Source organism: Salmo salar, chromosome 05 (genome assembly GCF_965601325.2).
Source record: "Salmo salar chromosome 05, fSalSal1, whole genome shotgun sequence".
NCBI lineage: Eukaryota > Metazoa > Chordata > Actinopteri > Salmoniformes > Salmonidae > Salmo > Salmo salar.
The window spans coordinates 72,255,001-72,270,000 of record NC_138295.1 but is presented as its reverse complement, the minus strand read 5'-3'; the positions used below and the strand labels follow the sequence as shown (position 1 = coordinate 72,270,000).

Below are 15,000 nucleotides of genomic sequence, written 5' to 3'. Positions count from 1 at the left end.
TCATCAGGAACAGACAGCGTCAGCACACGGGTATACAAGGACATAAGACAATCAATGTAGAAGCAGGGAACAGAGTGGGGAACCAGACAGCTGTAGGGAGAGATCGAGTCCAGGTGAGTCCAATAATCGCTGATGACAGAGGGAACGCAGGTGTGCGTAATGATGATGGCAGGAGTGCGCAATGCTGGGGAGCCTGGCGCTCTGGGGAAGAGCGGGAGCAGGCGTGACAGTATATATGTGCGTGTGTGCATTTGTGAGTGTGTGTCTGTGTGTCTGTGTGCTTGTGTATATTTTGTGTTTGTAATGTATCCTCCCGTCGTGTAGGTGGCGAGCAGGCAGCCAGCAGACCGTTCTCCATGAGGAGCAGTAGAAGATGCCGGCTCTGCCAGCGCTGCTGCTGTCGATACACTTCTCCTCCTTCCTGCTAGTTACCATGGCACCACGCTCCGGAAGCCAGGCCGCCCTGCTCTCCTCCGTCCGGATGGGTGAGTGTCCATCTATCAATCAATCATCCATCCATCCCTGCTTCCATCCCTTGATCACCCTCAGGTGTCTGTCTCCCCTTCCTCCCCCGGTGTCTCACCACCCTCCACCAGGACACACCCACTCACTCACCTGGCCTTCACACCCCTCGTAAATACTCTGCTTGTCTCTTCTCTTTTTGTCTTACTGTCTAATGGTGAGTAATATCAATGTTTTCTCCCGTTCCATATCTCTCCGTCTCCCTCCCTCCCTATGTAGCTGCGATCCTGGATGACCAGTCAGTGTGTGGGCGTGGGGAGCGGCTGGCTCTGGCCCTGGCCAGGGAGAACATCAACAGTGTGATGGAGGGAGGGGCCAGAGCCCGTGTGGAGGTGGACATATTCGAACTGCAGAGGGACTCCCAGTACGAGACCACTGACACCAGTGAGTAACACCACTACAGACCACTACAGACCAGTAAGACCAGTACTGACATGTACAGACCAGTAAAGACTAGTAAGACTAGTAATACCAAGAGAGACCAGTACAGATAAGTACAGACCAGGACAAACCAGATTCAGTAAAGACCAGTACAAACCATTACACGACCACAGACACTTGTACAAACCAGTAATACCAGTAGAGACCAGTACTGACCAGTAATACCAGTAGAGACCAGTATTGACCAGTAATACCAGTAGAGACCAGTACTGACCAGTAATACCAGTAGAGACCAGTATTGACCAGTAATACCAGTAGAGACCAGTACTGGATAGTGATATCAGTACAGACCAGTACGGAAGAGTACAGACCAGTACTGACCAATAATACCAGTACAGACCAGTACTGACCAGTAATACCAGTACAGACAAGTACAGAAGAGTACTGACCAGTAATACCAGTATAGACCAGTACTTACCAGTACAGACCAGTACTGACCAGTAATACCAGTACAGTCCAGTGCAGACCAGTACTGACCAGTAATACCAGTACAGTCCAGTGCAGACCAGTACTGACCAGTAATACCAGTACAGTCCAGTGCAGACCAGTACTGACCAGTAATACCAGTACAGTCCAGTACAGACCAGTACTGACCAGTAATACAGTTACTACAGACTTTATGTACAAAACAGATTGAGGATATCATTCAGTAGTTTATGTGTATTAGCTCACAGACCAATGACTGGCCACAGCGAGCTGGAGGGAGAAGTGAATGTGTGTGGACGTATGTGAATGTACAGTACATTGTGTGTGTATGTGTGTGTGTGTGTGTGTGTGTGTGTGTGTGTGTGTGTGTGTGTGTGTGTGTGTGTGTGTGTGTGTGTGTGTGTGTGTGTGTGTGTGTGTGTGTGTATGTTTGTCCTTGACCAGTGGGCAGGACACTCTGACAGGCGTATTTCCCATCAGGGTCCTTGGATCACAGGCCTCATCTTACAGCTGTAGCTGTATGAGACACACACACGCACGCACGCACACACGCACGCACACACGCACGCACACACACACACACACACACACACACACACACACACACACACACACACACACACACACACACACACACACACACACACACACACACACACACACACACACGCCAGAGGTTATGGATGATGAGGATGGAGAGATGTAGCGGAATGAAATGGAGCCCAGGGTGAATCTGAAGCAGCTTCCTCTCCTCGTCTCATTTCTTTCAGCTGAACTGACGTGAAGATGCGCCCATATACTTACTGTAGCCCCATGATGGGTGCCATTATTGCCTCGTTTCCCTGTTACTGTCTAGGTTCAACAACCATGGTTACTGTGACACAGTGCAGTGTGGCAGGAAGACATGTTGGCCTTAATCAGTATGTCAGTGGCATTGATCAGTAACAGGAGCTGATCATTGAGCAATATGTTAACTTTGAGACAGAACAGACTGACATAAAGACTGACTGTCAGACTGAGCAGTAGGCAAGATGGAGTTTCCACCATGCTGCTATGTTTCCATCCTTTCCCTATCAGTAGTCACAAAGGAAAATAGATAATTTTAAGGTGTAGGCAATGGCTAGGTTCCACTCTACAAACTCACTCCCTTCTCTCTGCCCGTGAAGGGAAGGTGGCATAATGGAACCAAGCCAGAGGGATAAAGGAGAAACCAAGGAGTGAGTAAGAGTTCTGAGGTCCGCAAGCATTAGAAACAATAGACTGCGCGTCAACATTTATAGCAACAGACAAAAAGGATAGTAATACATTCCCACCAGACGAACAGAGCACCTAGACAAAAGTGATTTCTTTAAAGAGAAGTGCACCTGTTTGACTCCTGTTCCTCTGTCTCTCTCTCCTCTCAGTGTGCCAGATTCTACCTAAAGGAGTGGTGTCTGTGATAGGCCCTGCCAACAGCCCTGCTTCTGGCTCTACTGTCAGTCATATATGTGGAGAGAAGGAGGTGAGTGGCACAAACATATACACACATGCATGAATATGCACGTTCTCTCTCTCTCTCTCTCTCTCTCTCTCTCTCTCTCTCTCACACACACACACACACACACACACACACACACACACACACACACACACACACACACCCTTCTTGTTCATCGTTACAGTGTCAGGAGATTGAGTCTCCCAGGAGTGCTGAGTCTCTCCTCATGAAATTAACCATCAACCACTTCTTCCATCTGTTTTCTCTTTACTCCCTTTGGCCTTTTATCCCTTCTCACTCTGTTCTCCTCTTCCCGCCTCTCTTCATTTCTGTTTCCTCCTTAATGTTTTCTATACTGGTTCTTTGATATCATTGCCTTCTCTGCTCTTCCTTCCTTCCTTTCGCTCGCTACTTCCTTTATACTCTCCTCCCCTCCCCTCCCCTCTTCTCTCCTCCTCCTCTTCCTTTTCCTCCTCCTCTTCCTCTTCCTTCCCCTCCTCCTCTTCTCCTTTCCTTTCCTTTCCTCTCCTCTCCTCTCTTCCTCCTCTTCTCTCCTCCTCTCCTCTCCAGATCCCACATGTAAAGATAGGTCCAGAGGAGACTCCCAGGTTGCCCTACCTGCGTTTTGCCTCGGTCAGTCTGTACCCTAGCAACGAGGACCTGAGCCTGGCCGTGGCAGCCATCCTGCGATCCTTCAGCTACCCCTCAGCCAGCCTGGTCTGCGCCAAGGCCGAGTGTGAGTACTGTGTGTGTCTGTGTGCTTGTGCACACGCATGTAGATGTATGTGTAATTGTGTTTATTTAAATTGTTATTACCAAATCTTTTTTTTACGTTTCACCCCTTTTTCTCCCCAATTGGTAGTTGCAGTCTTGTCCCTTCGCTGCAACTCCTGCATGGACTCGGGAGAGGCGAAGGTCAAGAGACATGCATCCTCCAAAACATGACCCAGTCAAGCCGCACTGCTCGTTTAACCTGGAAGCCAGCCGCACCAATGTGTCGGAGGAAACACCGTACAGCTGTCGACCGATGTCAGTGTGCATGCGCTTGGCCGCCACAAGGAGTTGCTAGAGCATGGGACATGGACATCCCAGCCGGCCAAACCCTCCCCTAACCCGGACGACGCTGGGCCAATTATGTGCCGCCTCATGGGTCTTCCGGTCGCGACACAGCCCGGGATCGAACCCAGATCTGTAGTGATGCCTCTAGCACTGCGATGCAGTGCCTTAGACCACTACGCCACTCGGGAGGCCCTGTGTGTGTGCCTTTGTGTGTGTGCCTTTGTGTGTGTGCCTTTGTGTGTGTGTGTGTGTGCGTGCGTGCATGCGTGCGCGCGTGCGTGTGTGTGTGTGTGCGTGCGTGTGTGTGTGTGTTCGTGTAACTCACACTCCCTGTGCAAGCTCACGGCATCTTGGCACATTCACACTGTCTGGGCGAATATGACTGTCCCCTGCTGTTAGACACTCATTCTAACAGGCTGCTCTTAAAGTTCACTAAACTGTACATGCAAACAACACAACTTGTGGTCCATACAAATCACACTCCAACAGTATCTATCTCTTACTCATCCTCCAGCACTTGGCCAGACAGTCAACCACCTGTCAGGCTCCTGATACAGTATTAAGACTGAGCTCCTACAATTGTAAGTTGCTCTATCAGACTATTGATTTAATGATTGATGCACAGTAATTATTCCAAAGAGCTGTAATCCTGTTTCAGTCTCCCCGAAAATGAAGAGCTCCTCTCCTTTTCATAGACTTGCCACTTTGAACATGAGACCCTTTGAAATACATCAGAAACTGTACACCGATATGATCAGTGATTTTGATGTGATACACAGGCCTACTTCCTTCATTCCATTTTCTGATGTGAGATGTGAGACTTGTGTCTATTTGATGTGTTCACAAAAAGCTTTTCTATTTGGAAGAGGTTTTAAAAGCAACAGGTATGGTAGTCATGGGGATATAGTGATTGCGGGTGCAGATGAGGCTCTATATTTGTCTGGGAAGTGATCTCGTCAAGGTTACCGTTACCCACAGACTCTCTGACCCACTTGGCTGTGGGAGCTATCGCCGTGCCGAGCTGCTGGTTGCCATGGCTGCAGAATAGGTGCTAACTGCCACTCAACAGGCTGACTGCCTGACTCCCTCCACACACACGTACATACAGTCAGTGTGCTGCAGAGAGATAGACGATTAACACACCATGGTTACAACCAACAAGGGTTTTCATATTTTTCCATCTACCTCCGTTGAGTGGCTTTCAGGATAAGTGGACGTTATGTGTGTGTGAGAGATGGGGCCGCCGTCCATCACATATCAGATGTAGTGATGAGTAATGCAAGGAGACCAAGGTGGTTTTGGTTTTTCTTCTTATAGTGTCCATTCGGTTGCTGCATGGACAAAGATGTTTTATGTTGATTTCCAGGCATTTTCCGGTTCTTTTTTCTCACTGAAATGTTTTTGGGGAGGTTTCCTTCTCTAGTTATGTATGGGTCACGTCCAGCTGTTAATCTAGTGCCATTATGCAGTTTTTATGAGATGGATGAGGTTAGAGGAAGGAGAGGAGAGAGGGAGGTGGTAAAAAGGGATAGAGAGAGAGGAAGCAAGAGCTGGAGAGTGGAATAGAGGGACAGGGAAAGAGAGAGAGCAGTTAGAGAGAGAGACAGAAGGAGAGGTTAGGTTAGTGAGAGAGTGTGAAAAAGAGAGAGAAGCTAGAGAGAGAGTATTGATTTTTCTCCTCCTTCAAACTAATGAAAGTTTTTGGCTTGGTTCAGTGATTACCACACTGCTTACAGGCCTGCTCTCCGTGAGGCTCCTCTCCCTCCCTCCCTCCCTTCTCTCTCTCCCCTCTGGCTCCCTGTGAAGCTCCCCAGACGCTGGTAGCTCCTCTTATTTACTTTTCTGGCAGCGTTTTACTAGAGAATCTAGAATTAGAATGGGAATTAGAAGTTATATTCTAAATCCCAAGGACCATTCCATAGTGTTTGGCCCAGGGACTAGCTACAGTACTGTATATTTATTTTTTATTTATTTTTATTTCACCTTTATTTAACCAGGTAGGCAAGTTGAGAACAAGTTCTCATTTACAATTGTGACCTGGCCAAGATAAAGCAAAGCAGTTCGACACATACAACAACACAGAGTTACACATGGAGTAAAACAAACGTACAGTCAATAATACAGTAGAAAAATAAGTCTATATACAATGTGAGCAAATGAGGTGAGATAAGGGAGGTAAAGGCAAAAGAGGCCATGGTGGCAAAGTAAATACAATATAGCAAGTAAAACACTGGAATGGTATATTTGTAGTGGAAGAAAGTGCAAAGTAGAAATAGAAATAATGGGGTGCAAAGGAGCAAAATAAATAAATAAATAAATAAATAAATACAGTAGGGGAAGAGATAGTTGTTTGGACTAAATTATAGATGGGCTATGTACAGGTGCAGTGATCTGTGAGCTGCTCTGACAGCTGGTTAAAGCTAGTGAGGGAGATAAGTGTTTCGAGTTTCAGAGATTTTTGTAGTTCGTTCCAGTCATTGGCAGCAGAGAACTGGAAGGAGAGACGGCCAAAGGAGGAATTGGCTTTGGGGGTGACCAGTGAAATATACCTGCTGGAGCACGTGCTACAGGTGGGTGCTGCTATGGTGACCAGTGAGCTGAGATAAGGGGGGACTTTACCTAGCAGGCTCTTGTAGATGACCTGGAGCCAGTGGGTTTGGAGACGAGTATGAAGCGAGGGCCAGCCAACGAGAGCGTACAGGTCGCAGTGGTGGGTAGTATATGGGGCTTTGGTGACAAAACGGATGGCACTGTGATAGACTGCATCCAGTTTATTGAGTAGGGTATTGGAGGCTATTTTGTAAATGACATCGCTGAAGTCGAGGATCGGTAGGATGGTCAGTTTTATGAGGGTATGTTTGGCAGCATGAGTGAAGGATGCTTTGTTGTGAAATAGGAAGCCAATTCTAGATTTAACTTTGGATTGGAGATGTTTGATGTGAGTCTGGAAGGAGAGCTTACAGTCTAACCAGACACCTAGGTATTTGTAGTTGTCCACATATTCTAAGTCAGAACCGTCCAGAGTAGTGATGGTGGATGGGCGGGCAGGTGCGGGCAGCGATCGGTTGAAGAGCATGCATTTAGTTTTACTTGTATTTAAGAGCAGTTGGAGGCCACGGAAGGAGAGTTGTATGGCATTGAAGCTCATCTGGAGGGTTGTTAACACAGTGTCCAAAGAAGGGCCTGAAGTATACAGAATGGTGTCGTCTGCATAGAGGTGGATCAGAGACTCACCAGCAGCAAGAGCGACATCATTGATGTATACAGAGAAAAGAGTTGGCCCAAGAATTGAACCCTGTGGCACCCCCATAGAGACTACCAGAGGCCCGGACAACAGGCCATCCGATTTGACACATTCAACTCTGTCAGAGAAGTAGTTGGTGAACCAGGCGAGGCAATCATTTGAGAAACCAAGGCTATTGAGTCTGCCGATGAGGATGTGGTGATTGACAGAGTCGAAAGCCTTGGCCAGGTCAATGAATACGGCAGCACAGTATTGTTTCTTATCGATGGTGGTTACGATATTGTTTAGGACCTTGAGCGTGGCTGAGGTGCACCCATGACCAGCTTGCATAGCGGAGAAGGTGCAGTGGGATTCGAAATGGTCGGTAATTTGTTTGTTGACTTGGCTTTCAAAGACCTTAGAAAGGCAGGGTAGGATAGATATAGGTCTGTAGCAGTTTGGGTCAAGAGTGTCCCCTCCTTTGAAGAGGGGGATGACAGCAGCTGCTTTCCAATCTTTTGGAATCTCAGACGACACGAAAGAGAGGTTGAACAGGCTAGTAATAGGGGTTGCAACAATTTCGGCAGATCATTTTAGAAAGAAAGGGTCCAGATTGTCTAGCCCGGCTGATTTGTAGGGGTCCAGATTTTGCAGCTCTTTCAGGACATCTGCTGACTGGATTTGGGAGAAGGAGAAATGGGGAAGGCTTGGGCGAGTAGCCGTGGGGGGTGCAGTGCTGTTGACCGCGGTAGGGGTAGCCAGGTGGAAAGCATGGCCAGCCGTAGAAAAATGCTTATTGAAATTCTCAATTATAGTGGATTTGTCGGAGGTGACAGAGTTTCCTATCCTCAGTGCAGTGGGCAGCTGGGAGGAGGTGTTCTTATTCTCCATGGACTTTACAGTATCCCAGAACTTTTTTGAGTCTGTGTTGCAGTATATATGCAGTACAGAATGCTTTGAGGAACGAACGCGTCATGTGTTGATGCATCACACGCATCATGTCGTCACCAGAGACGTTTGATATTGTGAATGCCAATTGGAGAGAAAAAAGTAGACGTTCATTTAGCTTTTCTGTTTGGCTTGTCCCTAGTGGGTCTTGTTGCTATGTACGTGGCTAAGTAATTACTAGGCTGTCCGTATTGGATTGGTGGGTCAGTTTTTGTTCAATTGCTTTCAACCACATCATCTCTCTCAGAATAGGATACATTTCACAGTGCTATACAATATATATGCAATAGGCAACAATGTCAAATTCTAGATATTCTATTTCAATGCCATAGTGGTGGGTTAGCACTATATAATCATTGAATCTCCCCAGAACCTGATTTATAGGATCTCTTGTTAGAACTACCAGTATTGCACACTTTCTATGCATTTTACAATGCCAATCTCCAACATCCCATGTTCGTTTGTGGGATGTTAAATAAAGTCTCACCTAAAATGTCTCTGTTATTCTATCTCTTCTCTTCCCCTTCTCTCCGGCTCTCTCCCGGCTCCTCCCCTCAGGCCTTCTGCGATTGGAGGAGCTAGTGCGGCGCTTCCTGATCTCCAGGGAGACCCTGTCAATCAGGATGCTGGATGACAGCCTGGATCCCACCCCTCTGCTGAAGGAGATACGAGACGACAAGGTGGCCACCATCATCATCGACGCCAACGCCTCCATCTCCTACTTCATCCTTAAAAAGGTCAGGGGTAATGCCTCAGTGCTAGGGTGGCTTTTATAGAGTAGCTACATGAGTTGTCGCCTGTAGAGCACAAACAGATCTGAGATCAGGCTGAGAAGTTGTACCTATTGACTGATTTAGTATCAGGGCCCATGGTATAATAATCTGATCCTAGATCTGTGGTCTGGGTCTACTTGTAGCTCAAGAACAATTTGACTGATGATTGTTGCTTGCTGCATACAGGACAGTAATGCAGGTAACCCTGTGAAGTTATACAGGGAGCAACAATGGTTCAATTATCTTAAGCAGCTTAAATCATATTGACAGCTTGTCTATTTGACATGCGGTAATCCATATTCAGTGGTGATAATGGGTCCATAGGTGTTATGATGATTTATATTGTACAGCCTGTAGCAACAGCAGTCAGACACAGGAGTGACTCAGAGATTGGCCTTTATATAGAACTGTGTCTGAATGTCTGTCAGTACATGCATTACCACTGCTCTCTGCTCTGTCTACTCTCTGCCTTAAGCTTTATTGTGTAAGTTTGACAATTTAACACTGTGGTTATGGTAAGCTCTCTCTTTCTATCCCTCTCTCTCTCGTCACTTCTCTCTCTCGCTCTCTCTCTCTCTGCTTCTGTCCTTCTCGCCCTCACTCTGTCTCCTACCACTTCCTCTCTCCATCTATCTTCCCCCTCTTTCCTCTTACTTTCTATCTCACTCTCCTTCTCTCTGTCTCCCCTCCCCCATTCGCTTCTCTCTCTCTCCACAGGCGTCAGAGTTGGGGATGACATCAGCGTTTTACAAGTACATCCTCACCACCATGGTAAGAGCGCACCAACGCCTCAGCATTTTTGCCATCCTTCCACCTTTCCTCTTCTCTGTGTCCTTCCTTCCTCCTCCTTCCCAATCCCTCTCTTTGTCCCTGGGTGTGTGTGAGGGACGGGGCTCAGGGGTGTGCCAGGTGGGTGAAACACATTACAACACACAGAGAGAAATACACTACATGGCCAAAAGTATGTGGACACCTGCTCCCTGAACATCTCATTCCAAAATCATGGGCATTAATATGGAGTTGGTCCCCCCTTTGCTGCTATAACAGCCTCCACTCTTCTGGGAAGGCTTTCCACTAGATGTTGGAACATTGCTGCGGGGACTTTCTTCCATTCAGCCACAAGAGCATTAGTGAAGTCGGGCTCTGATGTTGGACAATTAGGCATGGCTCGCAGTTGGCGTTCCATTTGATCCCAAAGATGTTCGATGGGGTTGAGGTCAGGGCTCTTTGCAGGCCAGTCAAGTTATTCCACACCGATCTCGACAAACCAGTTCTATATGGACCTCGCTTTGTGCACAGAGGCAATGTCAGGCTGAAACAGGAAAGGGCCTTCCCCAAACTGTTACAACAAAGTTGGATGCACAGAATTATCTAGAATGTCATTGAATGCTGTAGCATTAAGATTTCCCTTCACTGGAACTAAGGGGCCTAGCCCGAACCATTAAAACTGGGCCAGCTCTAGCAGGGCAGGAATTTGACGAACTGACTTGTTGGAAAGGTGCCACGTTGAAAGTCACTGAAAAAAGCTCTTCAGTAAGGCCGTTCTACTGCCAATGTTTTTCTATGGAGATTGCATGGCTGTGTGCCCGATTTTATACACCTGTCAGCAACGGGTGTGGCTGAAATATATATATAGTATATATAATGTATGAAAAAAATAGGAGTTTACAGGTTTTTATATAATTGAGATTAAAGGTAACATCTTTTTTTGTATTACTAAGTCTGTCAATCATATCGAATGTATAATTTAAGTCAGCCGCTAAAATAATAGTTCCTTTCTGGATTTGATCTAATATCGCAATTCTATCTAAAAACACCAGATTTGCCCCTGGTGGGATATACAGTACAATGAAATCAATGTGTATTTTTCACCATGTAAGGTACAAGGGAAAATGGTGTATTCTTATTTATCAGGATGCCTACATCTCTGCTGTTACTACAGTAGGTGGCAGCATAGGCCTCTCCAACTCTTCTTTAAATGTTCAATTTCTCCTTTTAACATGTTGTACTCTTTCAAGAAAACCACATCTGCTGACAATATTTTTTATTGTTCGAGAACCATATGCTTTTACCCCCATCATTCCATGTAATAAGTTGGATTTTGTTGGCCATGTATAGAATCAAAGATCACCTTAACTGTTTCGTCTATCATTGAAGAACCAAGTAAAACATTTTAGCAGTCATTTTTTTTTTACATTTTTTTTACATTTTACAGTCATGACATATGAGGTCAGTAGGCATTCCATAGAATAGGAGGATCATAGTATAAATACAGTACATAGTTATTGTATACCTTACATACAGTGGGGCAAAAAAGTATTTAGTCAGCCACCAATTGTGCAAGTTCTCCCACTTAAAAAGATGAGAGAGGCCTGTAATTTTCATCATAGGTACACTTCAACTATGACAGACAAAATGAGAAAAAAAATCCAGAAAATCACATTGTAGGATTTTTTTATTAATTTATTTGCAAATTATGGTGGAAAATAAGTATTTAGTCAATAACAAAAGTTTATCTCAATACTTTGTTGTATACCCTTTGTTGGCAATGACACAAGTCAAACGTTTTCTGTAAGTCTTCACAAGGTTTTCACACACTGTTGCTGGTATTTTGGCCCATTCCTCCATGCAGATCTCCTCTAGAGCAGTGATGTTTTGGGGCTGTCGCTGGGCAACACGGACTTTCAACTCGCTCCAAAGATTTTCTATGGGGTTGAGATCTGGAGACTGGTTAGGCCACTCCAGGACCTTGAAATGCTTCTTACGAAGCCACTCCTTTGTTGCCCGGGTGGTGTGTTTGGGATCATTGTCATGCTGAAAGACCCAGCCACGTTTCATCTTCAATGCCCTTGCTGATGGAAGGAGGTTTTCACTCAAAATCTCAAGATACATGGCCCCATTCATTCTTTCCTTTACACGGATCAGTCTTCCTGGTCCCTTTGCAGAAGAACAGCCCCAAAGCATGATGTTTCCACCCCCATGCTTCACAGTAGGTATGGTGTTCTTTGGATGCAACTCAGCATTCTTTGTCCTCCAAACACGACGAGTTGAGTTTTTACCAAAAAGTTATATTTTGGTTTCATCTGACCATATGACATTCTCCCAATCCTCTTCTGGATCATCCAAATGCTCTCTAGCAAACTTCAGACGGGCCTGGACATGTACTGGCTTAAGCAGGGGGACACGTCTAGCACTGCAGGATTTGAGTCCCTGGCGTCGTAGTGTGTTACTGATGGTAGACTTTGTTACTTTGGTCCCAGCTCTCTGCAGGTCATTCACTAGGTCCCCCCGTGTGGTTCTGGGATTTTTGCTCACCATTCTTGTGATAATTTTGACCCCACGGGTGAGATCTTGCGTGGAGCCCCAGATCGAGGGAGATTATCAGTGGTCTTGTATGTCTTCCATTTCCTAATAATTGCTCCCACAGTTGATTTCTTCAAACCAAGCTGCTTACCTATTGCAGATTCAGTCTTCCCAGCCTGGTGCAGGTCTACAATTTTGTTTCTGGTGTCCTTTGACAGCTCTTTGGTCTTGGCCATAGTGGAGTTTGGAGTGTGACTGTTTGAGGTTGTGGACAGGTGTCTTTTATACTGATAACAAGTTCAAACAGGTGCCATTAATACAGGTAACGAGTGGAGGACAGAGGAGCCTCTTAAAGAAGAAGTTACAGGTCTGTGAGAGCCAGAAATCTTGCTTGTTTGTAGGTGACCAAATAGTTATTTTCCACCATAATTTGCAAATAAATTAATAAAAAATCCTACAATGTGATTTTCTGGATTTTTTTTCTCATTTTGTCTGTCATAGTTGACGTGTACCTATGATGAAAATTACAGGCCTCTCTAATCTTTTTAAGTGGGAGAACTTGCACAATTGGTGGCTGACTAAATACTTTTTTGCCCCACTGTATATAGAGTGTGTGAGCTGAGCAGACATATAACAAAACACACAAAAAAAACATGAAGCTCAGTACATCATAGTACTTGAGGCTCTATGCCTTTTTACATTTTTTATTAGCTCTGACACCTCTCCTAACGTACCAAAATAACTGTGGATAATACATTGTACATACATTTGAAGAAAGACTGCCACTTATGTACTGTGTTTGGTTTGTATTACCTCATAAATTAAATTTAAGTATAGTGGCTGGGGTGAGAGGGTCCTCTGAGAGACTGAAATCGGATGAGTGGAGGCCCCAAGCACACCTCAGAGAAGTGTCTGATGCCCTCCCAGTCACCCCCTCCCAATCCCCTGGATATAGCCCCTCTCCATTCTCACTAATAGCCACCATTAAATCTTAAAACAAGGACTAATAATGTTTCAATATCCTTTTCTAATCTGTCCAGAACTCATATCAATTTTACAATGAGTTTACAAGTCAGAGAAAAGGAATACAATTACATTGTATTATAATTAAGTCCTTCTTTCTCTCTCCAAACCAAATCTATCCATCCCTCTCCACCTCCCCCTCCCTGTTCTCACCCCTTTACCACACCCAGGCCAAGCTTGTCACCACCTCCCCTCCTTTTCCTCCCTTACCCACCCAGGCCAAGCTTGTCCCCACCTCCCCTCCTTGTCCTCCCTTACCCACCCAAGCCAAGCTTGTCCCCACCTCCCCTCCTTGTCCTCCCTTACCCACCCAAGCCAAGCTTGTCCCCACCTCCCCTCCTTTTCCTCCCTTACCCACCCAAGCCAAGCTTGTCCCCACCTCCCCTCCTTGTCCTCCCTTACCCACCCAGGCCAAGCTTGTCCCCACCTCCCCTCCTTGTCCTCCCTTACCCACCCAAGCCAAGCTTGTCCCCACCTCCCCTCCTTTTCCTCCCTTACCCACCCAGGCCAAGCTTGTCCCCACCTCCCCTCCTTGTCCTCCCTTACCCACCCAGGCCAAGCTTGTCCCCACCTCCCCTCCTTGTCCTCCCTTACCCACCCAGGCCAAGCTTGTCCCCACCTCCCCTCCTTGTCCTCCCTTACCCACCCAGGCCAAGCTTGTCCCCACTTCCCCTCCTTGTCCTCCCTCACCCACCCAGGCCAAGCTTGTCCCCACCTCCCCTCCTTGTCCTCCCTTACCCACCCAGGCCAAGCTTGTCCCCACCTCCCCTCCTTGTCCTCCCTTACCCACCCAGGCCAAGCTTGTCCCCACCTCCCCTCCTTGTCTTCCCTGACCCACCCAGGCCAAGTTTATCCCCACCTCTGTCTTTAGCCCCCCTCCCTTCTTCTCAAACACATTTACACCCCTCTATACATGTAACTACTCATCCATTCTCCTTCATTCACACACAACATATACCCTATACCTCCACACACTCATGCTCTCCCGCCCTCCTTCACATATTCATATTCACCCTCCTTCACTCTTCCATTCACATGCATAGACACATACCCACACATACACCCACTCACACCCTCTTGCCCACACAAACACACATCCATTATTATTTACAATTGTTGACTTACATGCTATATTTCCTCTTTTATATTGTCTTTTCAGAGTCCATGTTTCTCATTGGCATTGGCTAATTCTATTGTTACTTCCTAGAGAAGAACAGTTACTTGAGGACAATAGAGTCTATATTGTATTGGGGGGAGGGGGAAGGAATATTGTCTCAATTTCAGTTGGTCTGGGGCATCACTGTATGTAGCCTAGTGAACTTATCGTTTTTTTCCTGCTTCTGCCTCTCCTCAGGGCACTGTGTTCTCTTTCAACTGGAAAGGTTTCTTGCAGCCTGTTCAGGGCTTCATCAGTGCTTGTGAACTCCATTCTCTGTGTTCCCTTCCATACCTACAGTACTGCCGGGAATCAGAGTTGAGACTTGATTCCTTTTATCTCCAGTGACTGTCTGATCAGAATGAATTGCTTGCGTTTTTTTCTCAGTCTAGCAGACAGGTCCTGGACGAATCAAATGGACTGGCCGTGGACCTTGATCTCTTTATAACCCTGTTCCCTCAGAATGTTGAATTTGGTCTGATAGTTCCACAGATTAAAGATTACCAAGCGAGGATATTTAGCGTTCTTCTGCTTCACGCCGATCCGATGTCTTCGCTCCAGATCCTCCGGTAATACATTCACACTAAGCTCCTCCAATATCAGCTTGATCACATAGCTGGAAAGGTCTGCTTTTTTCTTGTCTTCTGGT

At 46.3% G+C, this 15,000-nt stretch overlaps 1 protein-coding gene across 3 annotated transcripts in view; it reads left to right on the top strand.

Annotated features, from left to right (window-relative positions):
* LOC106589065 (glutamate receptor ionotropic, kainate 5) overlaps positions 1-15,000 on the top strand; it is a 224,116-nt gene that overhangs the window by 197,123 nt on the left and 11,993 nt on the right. For all 3 annotated transcript variants that reach the window (XM_045718720.2, XM_045718718.2, XM_045718719.2), the window contains 6 exons: positions 325-485; positions 742-906; positions 2,793-2,890; positions 3,437-3,602; positions 8,655-8,833; positions 9,587-9,640. In XM_045718720.2, the coding sequence (XP_045574676.1) occupies positions 374-485; positions 742-906; positions 2,793-2,890; positions 3,437-3,602; positions 8,655-8,833; positions 9,587-9,640 (774 nt within the window). In that variant the 5' untranslated portion in view covers positions 325-373. The remainder of the gene's footprint in view (positions 1-324; positions 486-741; positions 907-2,792; positions 2,891-3,436; positions 3,603-8,654; positions 8,834-9,586; positions 9,641-15,000) is intronic.